Genomic DNA, 13,204 nt, shown 5'->3' with positions numbered 1-13,204 from the left:
GGGGGGTGAAGGGGTGCAAGGTTGCCTCAGGAGGGGTCTTGCAGGGGTGGGGGGGTGCAGCGGGAGGTTGAGTTTGTGGGAGTTCCCCGGGTGCTGAGGTGGGGAGGCTGGCGTGTGTGAGTAGGGCCCGGAAGGCTGACCCGGCCACCGTCTCCCCAGGAGGTCGGCCGCATGAAGATTGAGCTGTTCGCCGACGTTGTACCCAAAACGGCAGAGAACTTCAGGTAAGGAGCAGCCGGCGTTCCTGCAGCTCAGCCTGGACCCGGGCTGCGAAGGCTTTCTATGGTGCAGGAATGTCTCTGGTGGCAGAGTGACTACCTGCCCCCCAGAACCGCTGCACCTGCTTTGCTCCTCTCCCTGTTCCCAGAGAGATGTGACCGACCGTGCAGCATCCTGATCCCTCGGGGGAGCCCATCTGGCTGGAGGGTGGCGGACTCCAGTCCCTCTCTGCTCCCTCTGTGGAGCTTCTGATACGCTCGGTGCATTTATAAGAGGCAGTGCCTTAACGTCACGTTAGAGTTCTCTGCCACTGGCTGAAGGATGTACCGCTTTGGACATCCCACTTCCACGGGAGAAATGAATATACCCCGTTCTCTGTGAAACACAGTGCCTGCTGCACGTTCGGTCTCTTACAACCTCTCTCATGTTTAAATATCTGACCTCCCCAACTGCAGAAAGTGCAGAAGTCTGTTTTGAAATGGAGGTGGGGAGGAGTTGCTGCCGGTTCCCGTTTCAAGTCCTGCACGACAGTCGGTGCATGTTCGCTGAATGCAGCCTTCTGTGTCCTTGGAGTTCAGATGTGGCTCACGCTCTGCTCTTGTTTGTTTTCCAGGCAGTTTTGTACGGGTGAATTCAGGTAAGTGGGTTATAGTGTCCTTTTCAGTAGCCTACTCAGAGAAACAGGGCTGGGTGAGTAGGAAGAAGGCTCACTTGGAAGTTTTTCTTACTATACCAGTGCAAAACGAAAGAGTTACGGAAGTCTGCTCTGATGGAATTGTGACAGGCTCGGTCAGTCACGGAGATGGCAAACTTTCCCTTTTGGGCATGACTTTGTTCATGCTCAGGTTGCTCTGAAAAGCCGTGCCTGCACATCCCACCTGCTCGTGCTGCAGATTGCAGTGGGATCCCTTTAAGATGATGGTATGGATGTTGTAAGTAACCGTGTCATTTAATGTGCAGAGCCCACTCGAGGTTTCCCTTGACCTCATAGCTGAGAGCCAGGCTGCAGCGCTTGGTTATATATCAGGGCAGCTACTAACGTATAGGGCAAGCGTTGGGGACTCTCAACTCCTGGGAGGGTTTTGTGTTGGGATATGCAGTAAGCTGCAACGATTTTCCTTTTTATCTCCTTGCAGGAAAGACGGTGTCCCTATAGGTTATAAAGGAAGCACTTTCCACAGGTAATTCTTCTGCTTTTGTTTGGCACTTAAATAGCGGTCTGAGCTAGATGTGGTTTTGAGACCTGCCTCAAAGGCATTAATGGTCTGGGAGGCATTTGTAGGTCACGGCTAATACCGTCCTTCTGTAGCTTTGGGGGACTTGGGGGTGCTGTCAGACGTGTACGCCGGGGTCAGTGGGAGGGGTCCCCCGTTCCTGGCGTGCCAGGTCAGAGATGGTTTCCTGGCGTGTGTCGCCTAATCGCTATCCCTGGTCGAACAGCGATGGGTCCCAAATTACCTGCTAGCAACCAGTTGTTAATATTTATTGTGGATTTTAGACTGTAGCATTCATAGACCCTGATAACTTTTGTTGTGCTACGAGGCAGAACTCCTTTTTATCACATATTAAGCTTCTTGAGGCATTTTTCTACCAAGAACTAAGTATTGTTTTACTTCTTTAGGGTAATAAAGGATTTCATGATCCAAGGAGGTGACTTTGTAAACGTATGTACTTCTATATTCCTTTTGTACTTTTCCTACATGCATATTACAGCAACTGTTTCCAAGGGTCCGTGCTGATGTATGGGATCTGTTGGCTCTCTCTTGAGGTACCCAGTAGTAACTGGAGGTTTCCTCATAGCATTGCTGCCATCTTACTGCAACAGACTATAATGTCCTTGAAAACAAATCTGGAGTCTTGGGTGAGCATACCTGCTCCTTCCCAAAATATTTCCTCTCTAAAAAAAGCATGGCAGTACAGCTAGAGGCTTTTCAAACTTGCAGAGTTGTTTTTTTTTTTTTACCCTGTTGTCCTTCCCCCTTCTCCTGTCCAAACAAGAAACCCTGCGCATTTCTACTAGCTTTGTGGAGAGATACCCTAAGTACAGAACCAAGCATCTAGTGCAAGAGAGAGTTTAAATCAAAACTATCTTTTTGTTAGTGAATTGTCTCAAGATAGAAAAGACTTTGTGCCGCAGCGGTGGTCGTGCTCTGACTTGGGGATAAGCAGAGTATATGCGGAAGGCTGGAGAACCTCTGGGTCTCTTCATTGTCCTAGGACCCAGTAAAATTATTTCATTTCTGGAAGTGTTTCAAAATATGAGAGGGGTGGTAAAGCTTTTTTAATACAAAATTTATAAAACTTGGTTGTATGAAAGTCACTGAGAGAACTGACCGCACAGCGGGTGGCTCAGCCACACCAGGTTTTTAGGTAGTCGCTAATTGTGATGCTGCTCAAATGTCCCAGTGGGCTTTATTACTTCCACTGAAGCTCAACAAGCATTACAGATTGCACCAGTATTTCTAATTTATAAATTACACTTATTACAAAGCCACTTGGGGAGCAAGAACGGTCACGTTGACCACTAAGATAGGGTATACGTTCCTTGTCTCAGAGCTGACAGTTTAAGTAAACCACAGAGAATAGGAGGAAAAGACGCAAGGGCAGAGCAAAAGATGTGGAGCTGCACACGGTATATTACTGGCATCTTATTTTCCTGTTAAGTTTGGCCTAATAAAGAATGTATACGTCAAAGAATGTATACTGTAGAAAGGCAAAGAAGGGAGACAGGTTGCAGCAAGGCAGAAGAAATGGGGCTGAAGCGACACAGAAAGGGAAAATCAACACAGAAAGGGAAATTGCTGTCAGAATAGTAAATTGAATTGGCTGTGCCAGAGGTACCTGTTTGTATTGCTTCTGCAGCTTTCCCTGAAGGGTTCCTTGCTGCAGCATCTTTAAGGCTGTTCTACTGAAGGGTCCCTGCTCAGTCCTTTTGGCATCACACAGGAGTGTCTCCGCAACGCTGGACTAAAGAGCAGGGTGGCCTTTCAGCAATCCCACAAGCTAGGTGTCCTGTGTGAACCATGCGTCCGGCTGCTGCAAAGTTATAAACTCGTGAGCAGTCAAAGCTTGCCATCCGCAGCTGTTACGGGCCATGCTGCTTTAATTTGCAAGTGTCTTGAGATCTGAGTGCTAGGGCTTGTAGTAAGTACAAGATGTCTCGACTTGGTAGAAAGTGCAGAAAAATTCAGAAACTCTGTATTTTAGAAACTGTCCTTGCTGAACAGAGAGATCACTTCCCTGTTTCCAGTAAAGTCACAGAAAATAAGGTGAAATAAGTAAACATACCATCAGCTGACTTTTTCCACACAACCACTTCTGCTTTCCTTGTCACACCAGCCCACACTTCTACGTCCCCTCCCTTTTCCCTGCCAAGTCCGGGTGGGTCCATACCAAGCAATCTATAGCCTCCATCTCACTCTGGGAGGCTTGTACTTAATCCGTACTATCTCCATGGGTTTCTGCCAACATATGGATGGCAAACGATGTACTGTGTAGTTAGAAACCAGTCGCTGTTCCTCTTCAGAAATGAAGCATCTGAATGCGTTTGCTGCTGGTAGTACAGCATCTGTTTTGGGCTGAGTTTAATGCTGTCCTTTTGCTTGGGGATTTTAAATTTATGCTACAGAACAAATGCTGTGGCTGACTGGGCACCTCTCGCGCAGGGAGACGGCACTGGAGTAGCCAGTATATATAGGGGTCCTTTTGCAGATGAAAACTTCAAGCTGAAGCACTCTGCTCCTGGGCTGCTCTCTATGGTGAGTATAAAATAATGACATTATAAGACTAAAAAGCTTTTGGTACTTTCTCTGTGCCCTTTTCCTAAGTGTGTAAATTATTTGTCAGACAACAGAAATCTCCACCATTGGATACAAGGTCTGAAAGACCTGCTTTGTAACCACTAGTCAGAAGGCTACTCATGGGTTAATGTGTTAAGTAACACAAAAGTCCTGATCCTGCAGCATCCTTTCTTTTTTACCTGTTGGAGTGCTGGGGCAGGCTTTGTTTGATCAGCTTTCGGAACAGCTTGATTCTTACAGTTTTCATGCAGTGGCAAGCAGTGGTGTTTTTTCTTCCCTGATACTGTTATCAAACACTGACCTCAGCAAGGATGAAACAAAGAGATTTGAGAGTTTCAAAGCCATAGCAGCATTACCATGGTATCTTTTATAACACACGCTTCCTGTTCAACATTGTAGGAAAAACTGCAACCATTGCATGTTGTCTGGTAGGAACAATACACTGACTTTTGCAACAGAACGCAAGTGGAGCCAGTGCTTCACTGTTCCTATCCACAACTGCTTCTTCCCCAGCTCTTTCAGCTGCCCTGCCCTTAAAACCGCTTGTTTTGGGCATTTACCGTTTGGATTAGTTATTCATCCAGTTCAAAACATGGCCCCAAAAGAGGTGTCACGACACAGCTAAGCAAACAGTGTACTGTAGTGTGGGAGAAGGGATCCCACGCTGGTATTACCAGCTTTGTGTTAAAGTGGCGTGGCTCTGGAGCCATTCTGCTGGGCCAAACCATGGTCCATCCCAGCTGGATCCTTCCGAAGCTGGCTAACAATTGAGTAAAAGATCCAACGTGACCATGTCCTGTGCAGTCCTGCAGCTGCAAAACTTGCCCAGTTCACTTGTCAGCACAGAAACATGCTTTAGTACCTCCTGGTTGTCAGAAGAGCTTTGAAAAATAGAAATGGACTGAAGCGTTGCAGAGATGTTTTCTTAGCAGAGCACAAATGCTCTGGGTGTTGCACTTCGGTGCGAATTAAATTTCACATCTGCATGACACCGTTCCTGTGAATCCTGTGCCACTATGGTCGTTACCTTTCTCATCCTGATCATCAGAACAGACACCTGTTTTTTTTCTATTCTGAGGAAACCTTCCAAATAGCAGAAAACAGCTTCTTTTTTTCTGCCCTGGTTCCTGGCTTTCAGTTTTCCCCAGGACAGTACTGCAGCAGTAAGTACTCATCGCCAAAAATTTTAGCCTTTTTTCAGGAGCATCCTCTAGAGCCCACGTTTCAGCACAGTTTTGTGCTGAACGTGCCTTCTTAGAAGTATAATAAAAAGTTGGTGGCGTGGCTCTTGCACACACTGGCACGGCCAGACTTGGTGGCGTGCCACGTCCCAGCACAGGGTACTCTCCTGCAGATGTATATCTTGCTTCCTTTGGTTTCTGTAGCAATAAGCTAAAAATAAGCTAGGCTAGATCTAGAGCAACAGCTCTTTCCTATGTGAGATGCATCTGCCTTCAGTTTTGGGAAGTCCTAATTTGTACACTTTTCATATTTTGCCATTCTCAACCCCCAGGCAAACAGTGGTCCAAGTACCAACGGCTGTCAGTTTTTCATTACGTGCTCCAAATGCGACTGGTTGGATGGAAAACACGTTGTGTTTGGTGAGTACCTGCAGCGGAGGCCTGGCGTACCAGCTCACGGGCAGTCCCTGTGGCGCAGCTGCTAAAATAAACAGCCATGGACTGCTTGTTCTTCCCCCCTCGCTTGTGCTAGCAGAGGTATCGGTGCAGCCAGATACTGAGATGGGTCACTGTTGAAATGAAACATTTTTTTCCCAGGTTGGCTTTAATCCAGATCAGTTCCTTGATGGGTGTGTCGTGTTGCTACATAAATCCTTGTGCCAGTGCAGAAGGGACAGACAGATGAGTGAAGGGATACCTTTCTTCTCCACTGTCAGAGAGGACTGAGCTTTCAGCAGAGTTTTTAGATAGTAATTCTATGAAACCACATCTGCTAACTTTTCATGTACTGCTACTTGGCCCCTCACTACAAGAAGGACGTTGAGGTGCTGGAGCGTGTCCAGAGAAGGGCAACGAGGCTGGTGAGGGGTCTGGAGAACAAGTCTGATGAGGAGCGGCTGAGGGAACTGGGGTTGTTCAGCCTGGAGAAAAGGAGGCTGAGGGGAGACCTCATCGCTCTCTACAACTACCTGGAAGGAGGCTGTAGCGAGGTGGGGGTCGGTCTCTTCTCCCAAGTAACAAGCGACAGGACGAGAGGAAACGGCCTCAAGTTGCGCCAGGGGAGGTTTAGATTGGATATCGGGAAAAACTTCTTTACTGGAAGAGTGGTTAAACATTGGACCAGGCTGCCCAGGGCAGTGGTTGAGTCACCATCCCTGGAGGTATTTAAAAGACGTGTAGATGAGGCGCTGAGGGACATGGTTTAGTGGGCATGGTGGTGGTGGGTCGACGGTTGGACTCGATGATCTTAGAGCTGTAGGATTTCAAGGCCAGCCTTTAAGCTGATGTCCTACTTGGTACTTCCTCCAATTCTTAAGTAACACTGATATCGTTCATTGCCCTTTTTTGCATCATTACAAAGGTGTTGATAGGTAGTTCATGCTGTAGTTTAGCACAGCTGGTGGCGGTAGGTCTCAAAACCTAGATTTCTACACGTGCCACCCCTGCAATGGGAAAATGCACTTAATCTGTCCTGAATGTGGAAAATGTTTTAAGAGGGATTGTTTCCTTTATCAGTTTAGAGATCAGTAACAAACCCTGAAGTGCCCAATACCTATACACTGCACAAGACTTTTCAGGAGGAACAAAAATTCATGCACCTGTGATGAGTGGGGGGGAGCAAAAGTGAAAGCTGGCCATATTGAAGTGAATACATTTTCTCATTCTAGGTAAAATTGTCGATGGGCTGTTGGTGATGAGAAAAATTGAAGTAAGTTGAATTCGCCTATTTCTCTGTGAATGTCCACGTTGGAAAGTCACGTAGCGGATTAACAAGGGTTGTTCTGTTCTCTCCCGCTGTCTGTTTACAGGATACCAGGGAATACCAGTGTTGATAACTGGTATTATCGGTTGTCATCATTATAAAATAGCAGGAAATCTGTTGAGGCAAAGGCTGTCATATAGATTGACTTTAGAAATGCTATGCTCTCGTGCTTGCTGGTTAGTCTTTGAGCGGGGATTGTGTTCTTGTGGCTTTATTTGCAATGCTTTGCATTTGTTCAGGAAGCTGAATTGAAAAGCTGTTCCATCAGCAACTCAGACAAGAGTGTAAAGCAGATCCCTTCTGTGCCATTGCCTGGGATTATTTAGTGGATGCTAGATCATCAGTTCTGCTGATCCGTGATCAGCATGTTTAATAAGAAAAATTAAATGAATCTTCTGATGGGCTTCCAGGAGCTGAAGATAAGTACGCTCAAGGTGGTTGCTACCAACGTTGTGACTGGGTGTCATGGCAGGATGATGAGTAGATTTTACAAATAGCAGTGAGTTCTTCAAGACAGCCGACACTAACTTCATGGCACACGCATGGGACAATGTGCACAAGGGCCTCTGCCATCAGTGAATCCAAAAAGTGGGGCACAAACAGAGCTGACAGCTGTTAGGTATTGAGAAAAGGCCGCGTGCAAGGAACCGTATAGCATGATACAACCCATGCGTTGCTAGCCCTCTTACACCACAACCCTTCCATCAGTGCTTTTGGTGGCCTACTTTGTGTATCACTGCAGTGAGAGGCAAATTAAAGGAAGTGAGTGACTCATGAAAAAGCAGCCGAGTCCAGCAGAACGAGAGGTTCGGAATGAGGCTTGCTTTGTGACTGTCTCGTACTTGGATTCCCCTTCTGTACAAATACAAGTTTGCTTTGCTTGTTGCAGCTGTAATTAGTAACTTTAAAGATTTAAGCCAGAGCAGCCTCAAGTGACATGATGCCTCATGAGGAGCTCTCCAGTTTTTGCTCTCTTCCTTTGCTCCCATTCAAAGGATCGGGGTCTGGTCTGCATCCCAAACCTCTGCGCACAGAGAGAGTTCACCGGCTTGTGGCTGGGTCCATTGCCAAAATGCATGATGGTGCTTCTGTGTTACTCAGAGCTGTGTCTAGATTTCCCTGTTCCTGATGTTGCACAGACACCTCTTAGCCAGTCTTCAAGTACCTGTCACTCACTGGATTTGCTGTGCTTTTATAAGGTTTAATGTTATATATTTGTTTGTCCCCAGAACGTGCCTACGGGTCCAAATAACAAACCCAAGCTGCCAGTTGTGATCTCTCAGTGTGGGGAAATGTAAAGCAATGAAACAGAAATGTGGTAAGTCTCAGTCTTCACGGTGCAATTGAACTGTGGGCTGCTCCGCTCCTTATTTTTCTCTTGACTTATTTTCACATTCATTTGAGTCTGCAGAGAGCTGACTCAGTTCAGTGAAACGCCAGAAGATGCTTCTCTAACAGCGTTAGTTTTTTGCCAGCTCAACTCCCTGAACTGGCTTCCCTCCGAGCTACACAGGCATCAAAGGCAGCGCTAGAGGGATAAGATTTCGCAGCTGCGATCAAGGGGAAGATGGGGTGTGGAAGCTGTGCCTTGGATGGGGTTAGGGTGCCTTGGATGGGGTTAGGGTGCCTTGGATGGGGTTAGGCTGCCTTGGATGGGGTTAGGCTGCCTTGGATGGGGTTAGGCTGCCTTGAAGCCTCGGCTTTAGAAACCAGTGGATGAAAGGGAACTGCAACAGGAATCCAGCTGGTATTACCCAGACAGTCTAGGGGGTGGGGGGCTTCACTTTGACCTGCAGGTTGGTGAACTCTGATTGCTGCAGAAGGCAGAGCATCCATGTGCGGGATGGATGCCACCATTGAAGGGCCAAGGAATTATCATGTTACATAGTCTTACCTTAACTTGAAAAAATACCGCTGTCCTCATCGGAACGGAGATGTTTCCAGCATTTACTATTCATTCAGGCTTCATTTTGGTTAAACTAATAGGCTCAAGACAGAGCTCAGGCTAACATACAGTATTCTGTTTCCATTTGTCCGCCCACTTCACCGTAAAAAACACAAGCATTTAAACAAATCTGTCTAGATTTCAATGTGTCAGGCTGCAGCTTGTCAAAAATCTGCTGTATTAGCCTTTTGGTTGCTGATTTTTCAAATTTCAGCAGGCAGGCACTGACAAAAGCAAATCCCCACAATTTTTGACCTTCCATTAAATGATTTCCAAAGACATCTGGAATTACCCACGAAGACACGTCCCCGCTTCCATAATAAAGTCTTTCAGATCTGCAGCACTTCAGACTCTTGGGAGCTCTTCCTGTTTGATGAAGTGACAACAGGGAATGTAATCATCCTTTCATTTCCCTGGTACTTCTGGTGGCATTTATAGGCTTTTGAAGATGGGCACAACCTTGTTGACAGGCTTTCTTGCATATGGGCAGGCCGGTGCTGGTGGGTCGGTCCCCTTTAGGGTTGTCCTCCGGCCCAGACTTGATCATTTCAATTTGGAGTACGTGATCTCTGGCCAACATCCAACTTGAGACTGGAAGCTTTTCATTTCTAGGTATGAGGCTGGTGCCACCTTGCTTACTTCCCAGCCAGGTCTTGGGAACTGCCTCTCTGCACCCTGCTGCCTCTCGGCTGCCTGTAGACAAGAACGGCATTCGTCTCGGCCAACTTCAGGCAGCTAAATCCGTTACTTGTCAGGATGCTTTAAAATCAGCCAGGAGAAACAGGCACTGTTGGTTTTAAGTTCAGAAGTAGATGCAGATGCCTGGCATGGAGACCCAGGAGGACTCCTGGGTTCTGTAGCTCAGGGTTGGCGTGAGCTAGTGCATGCAGCAAGTAGCATTCACTTGAAAATCACTGTAGCGGCACCCAGTGTCACTGCACAGTCTTGCTCCTGTAGGATGAGTTGGGAACGGCTGTCCAGCATTTTGGATCTGTTTCTTCTTCGTTTCAGTGTTCCTTCACCGGTGCTGGCTCCAAACAGTTCCAACTCCAGCCAGTTCCCCCACTGCCCCAGTCCTCTCCGCAGGCCAGATCCGCGCTCTTGACATTCTCCTGAAATTATTTAATAATTGGCATCTATATTTTTTTTTACGTTTTGAAATGTAAATAAAGAATTTCATTAAATATGTGTGCAGTGCACATCAGTTAACGTGCTTGGGAACAGATCCGTCTTCAGGTGAGAAGGGCTATGGCATCTTCAGCAACGTGCGTTATCCCTAGCTGGTTCGGTACTGCGCGGGGTATTGAAGGGCATTGCTGCTGGGCGTTTGCAAACTGGGAAAGGAGGGGTGAAAGGAGCATGGCAGGGCCGTGCACCACCAGCTCCTTCACTCGGCAGGTGAATAAGGCTGCCTGGCAGAGAGGTCCTTGGCATCTTGGGAATCTCCAGAACCTTTCTATGTGCAGCCTTACTGAAGCACAAGAAATGGGTATGGCACAGACTTTCATCACCATGAGTTTGCTGGGCTCTGAGGCGAGTTATGTTGTAAACAAGCATTTGTAAAGCCTCCCCTGGCACATTGCAGCACTAGGCCATAGGGCTGTTGCGTGCCACGGGTGTTACAGGAATTCACCTGGGTGCCACAAGGGCATTAGAGCAGGGCTTTGGGCTGGGAAGCAGAGAATGATTATCCTGTAGGAGTAGAAATGAGGGCTCCTTATCCTGCGTGGTTACAAAGAGCGCAGGTGAGGCTGCAGGTTGGTGGAAAAACTGACTTTCTTCTCCCAGAATCGGGTTGCAAGCTCACCTCCCTGCTGGGGGACAAGAAAGCACCCCTCACGGGGGCTGGGCCACAGCGTGAGTTTTCTCATCCAGCAGATCAAACGTAAAGGAGTTGGGACGAAGTCTGTTCTGTCACGTGCAGGTGCTTCATCCCATCCGGATACGTCCCATCCATCCGTGGGCAGCAGGAGTGTATTGTTTGGGGCTGTCTTGGGGAGGTGCAGTCTGCGCGCTTAGCTTGTGCGTTACCCCGTGCTAGATAGCAAGCGCTGACAGGTCCTGCGGGCATGTTTTGGTGTGCTCTTTTATCTCATGGCTGTTTCAAGTCCTTGAAGCAGGCTCTGGCTGTCGGGATTTCCGGGTCTCCATTCCTGGGATTGCACAGCTGCTGAGGACACTTGTGCTCACTTCTCTCCAGCCCAAGGCATCTCACTTTCTTGTACCTGCAGAACATCGGGTGATGAAGGAAACACAAAGCACGCCATCCCTTTCCTCTCCAGGCCTGAAAAGACTTTGCAGAGGGCTCTTTCCTGTGAGATGAGGGTTGAAAATTCGCAATATGGGGGAGAAAACCGGACCTGGATAACAGCTGTGAGCTAAGAGGTGACCAAAAAGAGAGAAACTCAGCTGCTGGTCCTGCTCAGGAAACACGTCCAATGCTCCTTCCCTATGGGGTTTAGGCGGGAGCTCGGCTCGAGGTGGCTCGAGGGATCTCTGCCTGCCAGCTGCAGTGCTGAGGTTTGCGGTTCTGGCTGCAGGTACCCAAATTCACTGTACTTTTTCACCAGGGAAACCAGCTTATTTCTGGGTCCACTCGGCAGCGCTTTCTCAGCCTGATGTATTTATGTCACTGCGATCAGCTAGTCTCACTTCCCGCATAGCAGGGGTCGCAGAGCTTCCCCAAATTAATTAACAGCAGCAAATCCATTACAACCTGTTTGAAAGTTGTTCCAATGGCTAATTATATCCCATTAAGTTTCTCTTTGACACTGAATGTGCAGAGTTTCAGCTTTCCAGCTTATGTATCTTGCTGTTCCTTATCTGCTGGCTGAAAGTTTTCTCAAAGACCACATTTTTGCATTCAATTCCCCAATGATGAAGTCCCCCTTCAGTTATGTTGTATGTAGCAAGTCCTGGAATCTCCTGCTGTAGGGCAGACGACGGATCTTCTCTCTCCGAGCTCCAGCATCTTCCTCCAACTGTGGATGCTGCAGCTGGAGACAGCATTTCAGATTGCCTCTTTATTCATCCGAGGATCAGATTAACCTCTGGGCCCTGCGGTGTTGCCCCCACAAAAGACGTTGTTAGCTGTTGAGTGGCCGACATTTTCTTCTATAGGTGCACGGCCCTGACATCCTCACAGGCTTCGTCACCGAGATTTGAAGTTTTCTCCCCAGTTTTCTCCCGCTAGGGTCTCTCGCGTGGTGGGTTCCCTATTTGCCATTATAGTTTTAAGATTTATTTTTCAGTTGACTTACTGAGCATCATCCAATTTTGATATCATTCAGAGTTCTGATGCAGATCCCTTGCGGGATTGTACTACTGTTTTAAAGCTCTTTCCTTCGTTAGCTGAGTTGGAGATCTCATGGAAGAGTTACCAAGATAGCTTGACAAGTCCATAAACCCACGCTGGTTGTCGTGGTGGGTTGACCTTGGCCCCATCTGAGCCCCTCACCTGGCCATGGTGTAATGTGGGGAACTGGCATCTGTTCTTCACGCTAGGACGGGGAAATCGACAGTGAGTTGTGTGTGACGCTGGAAGGGCTGATCCCAAGGGGATACACGTTGGTTGCAAAGATGATTGACAAACGGGTCAGCTCCCAGAGACCTTCTTGGTGGTTGCTGGTGAGCAACCTTTCCCTCCTCTTACGTGGGAGGAATGATATAGCCAAGGACAGGGCTGTGAATCTGGCGAACAACCACATTTTTCAAGTGCCCAAGGAAAATAACTTGGTGGACAAGAACGCTGGGTTTCCCCTGGACCTTCCCTCTGGGGAATCCAGCAGAGATCTCGGATTTCTCTGAGCCGCTCTAAGGTGAAGGATAGGGGATGGAGGCGAGGTGGTCGTTGGAGAAGGGCTCCATCAAGACAAAGAACCCAGCAGTGGTGCTTTCCCAGCTGCCTGGGTGGGGAGAAGGGCTCAGGGTAAGGGGAGCTGCCCCACAGTCTCTCCCCATCCCTCTGGCAGAGAAGCTCCACTGGGAAGGAAGGATGGGATGCTTAGGAAAAGGCTAATTAAAGACAAGACTTTTAAGAGACCTCTGGCCCCGGGCTACAGCCTGGCTCTTAAATGGCTCAATTAGGAGGCGTTTATCTTGAGTAACTGCCCAGGCAGGTGCAATCAAAGGAGCTCCTTGGGGAGCAACGCAGAGCAGAGCCTGTGCCAGGCGTCTGCAGCGTGGAGGGGCTTGAGGAGCACCTCAGCCAGGTCCCAAATTTCTGTAGGCGAAGCCCGGACCCTTTCCCCTCCTCACCAGTAGGCCTGGCACAGGGCTCGGGACCTCCGCGTGCTGC

General features: G+C 48.2%; 1 protein-coding gene across 3 annotated transcripts; it reads left to right on the top strand.

The window, feature by feature from the left end:
- Positions 1-161: 161 nt before the first annotated feature.
- PPIH (peptidylprolyl isomerase H (cyclophilin H)) lies at positions 162-9,242 on the top strand. 3 transcript variants are annotated; one of them, XM_009334123.1, is made up of 9 exons: positions 162-224; positions 833-856; positions 1,356-1,400; positions 1,841-1,883; positions 3,885-3,977; positions 5,533-5,620; positions 6,868-6,908; positions 8,192-8,280; positions 9,125-9,242. In XM_009334123.1, exons 1-8 carry the CDS (start codon positions 172-174, stop codon positions 8,258-8,260), a joined length of 456 nt encoding a protein of 151 aa, XP_009332398.1. In that variant the 5' UTR covers positions 162-171; the 3' UTR covers positions 8,261-8,280; positions 9,125-9,242. The 3 variants fall into 3 exon arrangements, with proteins under 3 accessions (XP_009332398.1, XP_009332396.1, XP_009332399.1); XM_009334121.1 differs by having other exon boundaries at positions 9,122-9,242; XM_009334124.1 differs by lacking the exon at positions 9,125-9,242 and adding an exon at positions 8,367-8,518.
- Positions 9,243-13,204: the final 3,962 nt, after the last annotated feature.

The sequence above is a fragment of the Pygoscelis adeliae genome, unplaced genomic scaffold, assembly GCF_000699105.1.
Source record: "Pygoscelis adeliae isolate BGI_AS28 unplaced genomic scaffold, ASM69910v1 Scaffold291, whole genome shotgun sequence".
Taxonomy (NCBI): Eukaryota; Metazoa; Chordata; class Aves; order Sphenisciformes; family Spheniscidae; genus Pygoscelis; species Pygoscelis adeliae.
The sequence above is the reverse complement of the archived record's forward strand: the minus strand, read 5'-3'. Positions and strand labels throughout refer to the sequence as shown.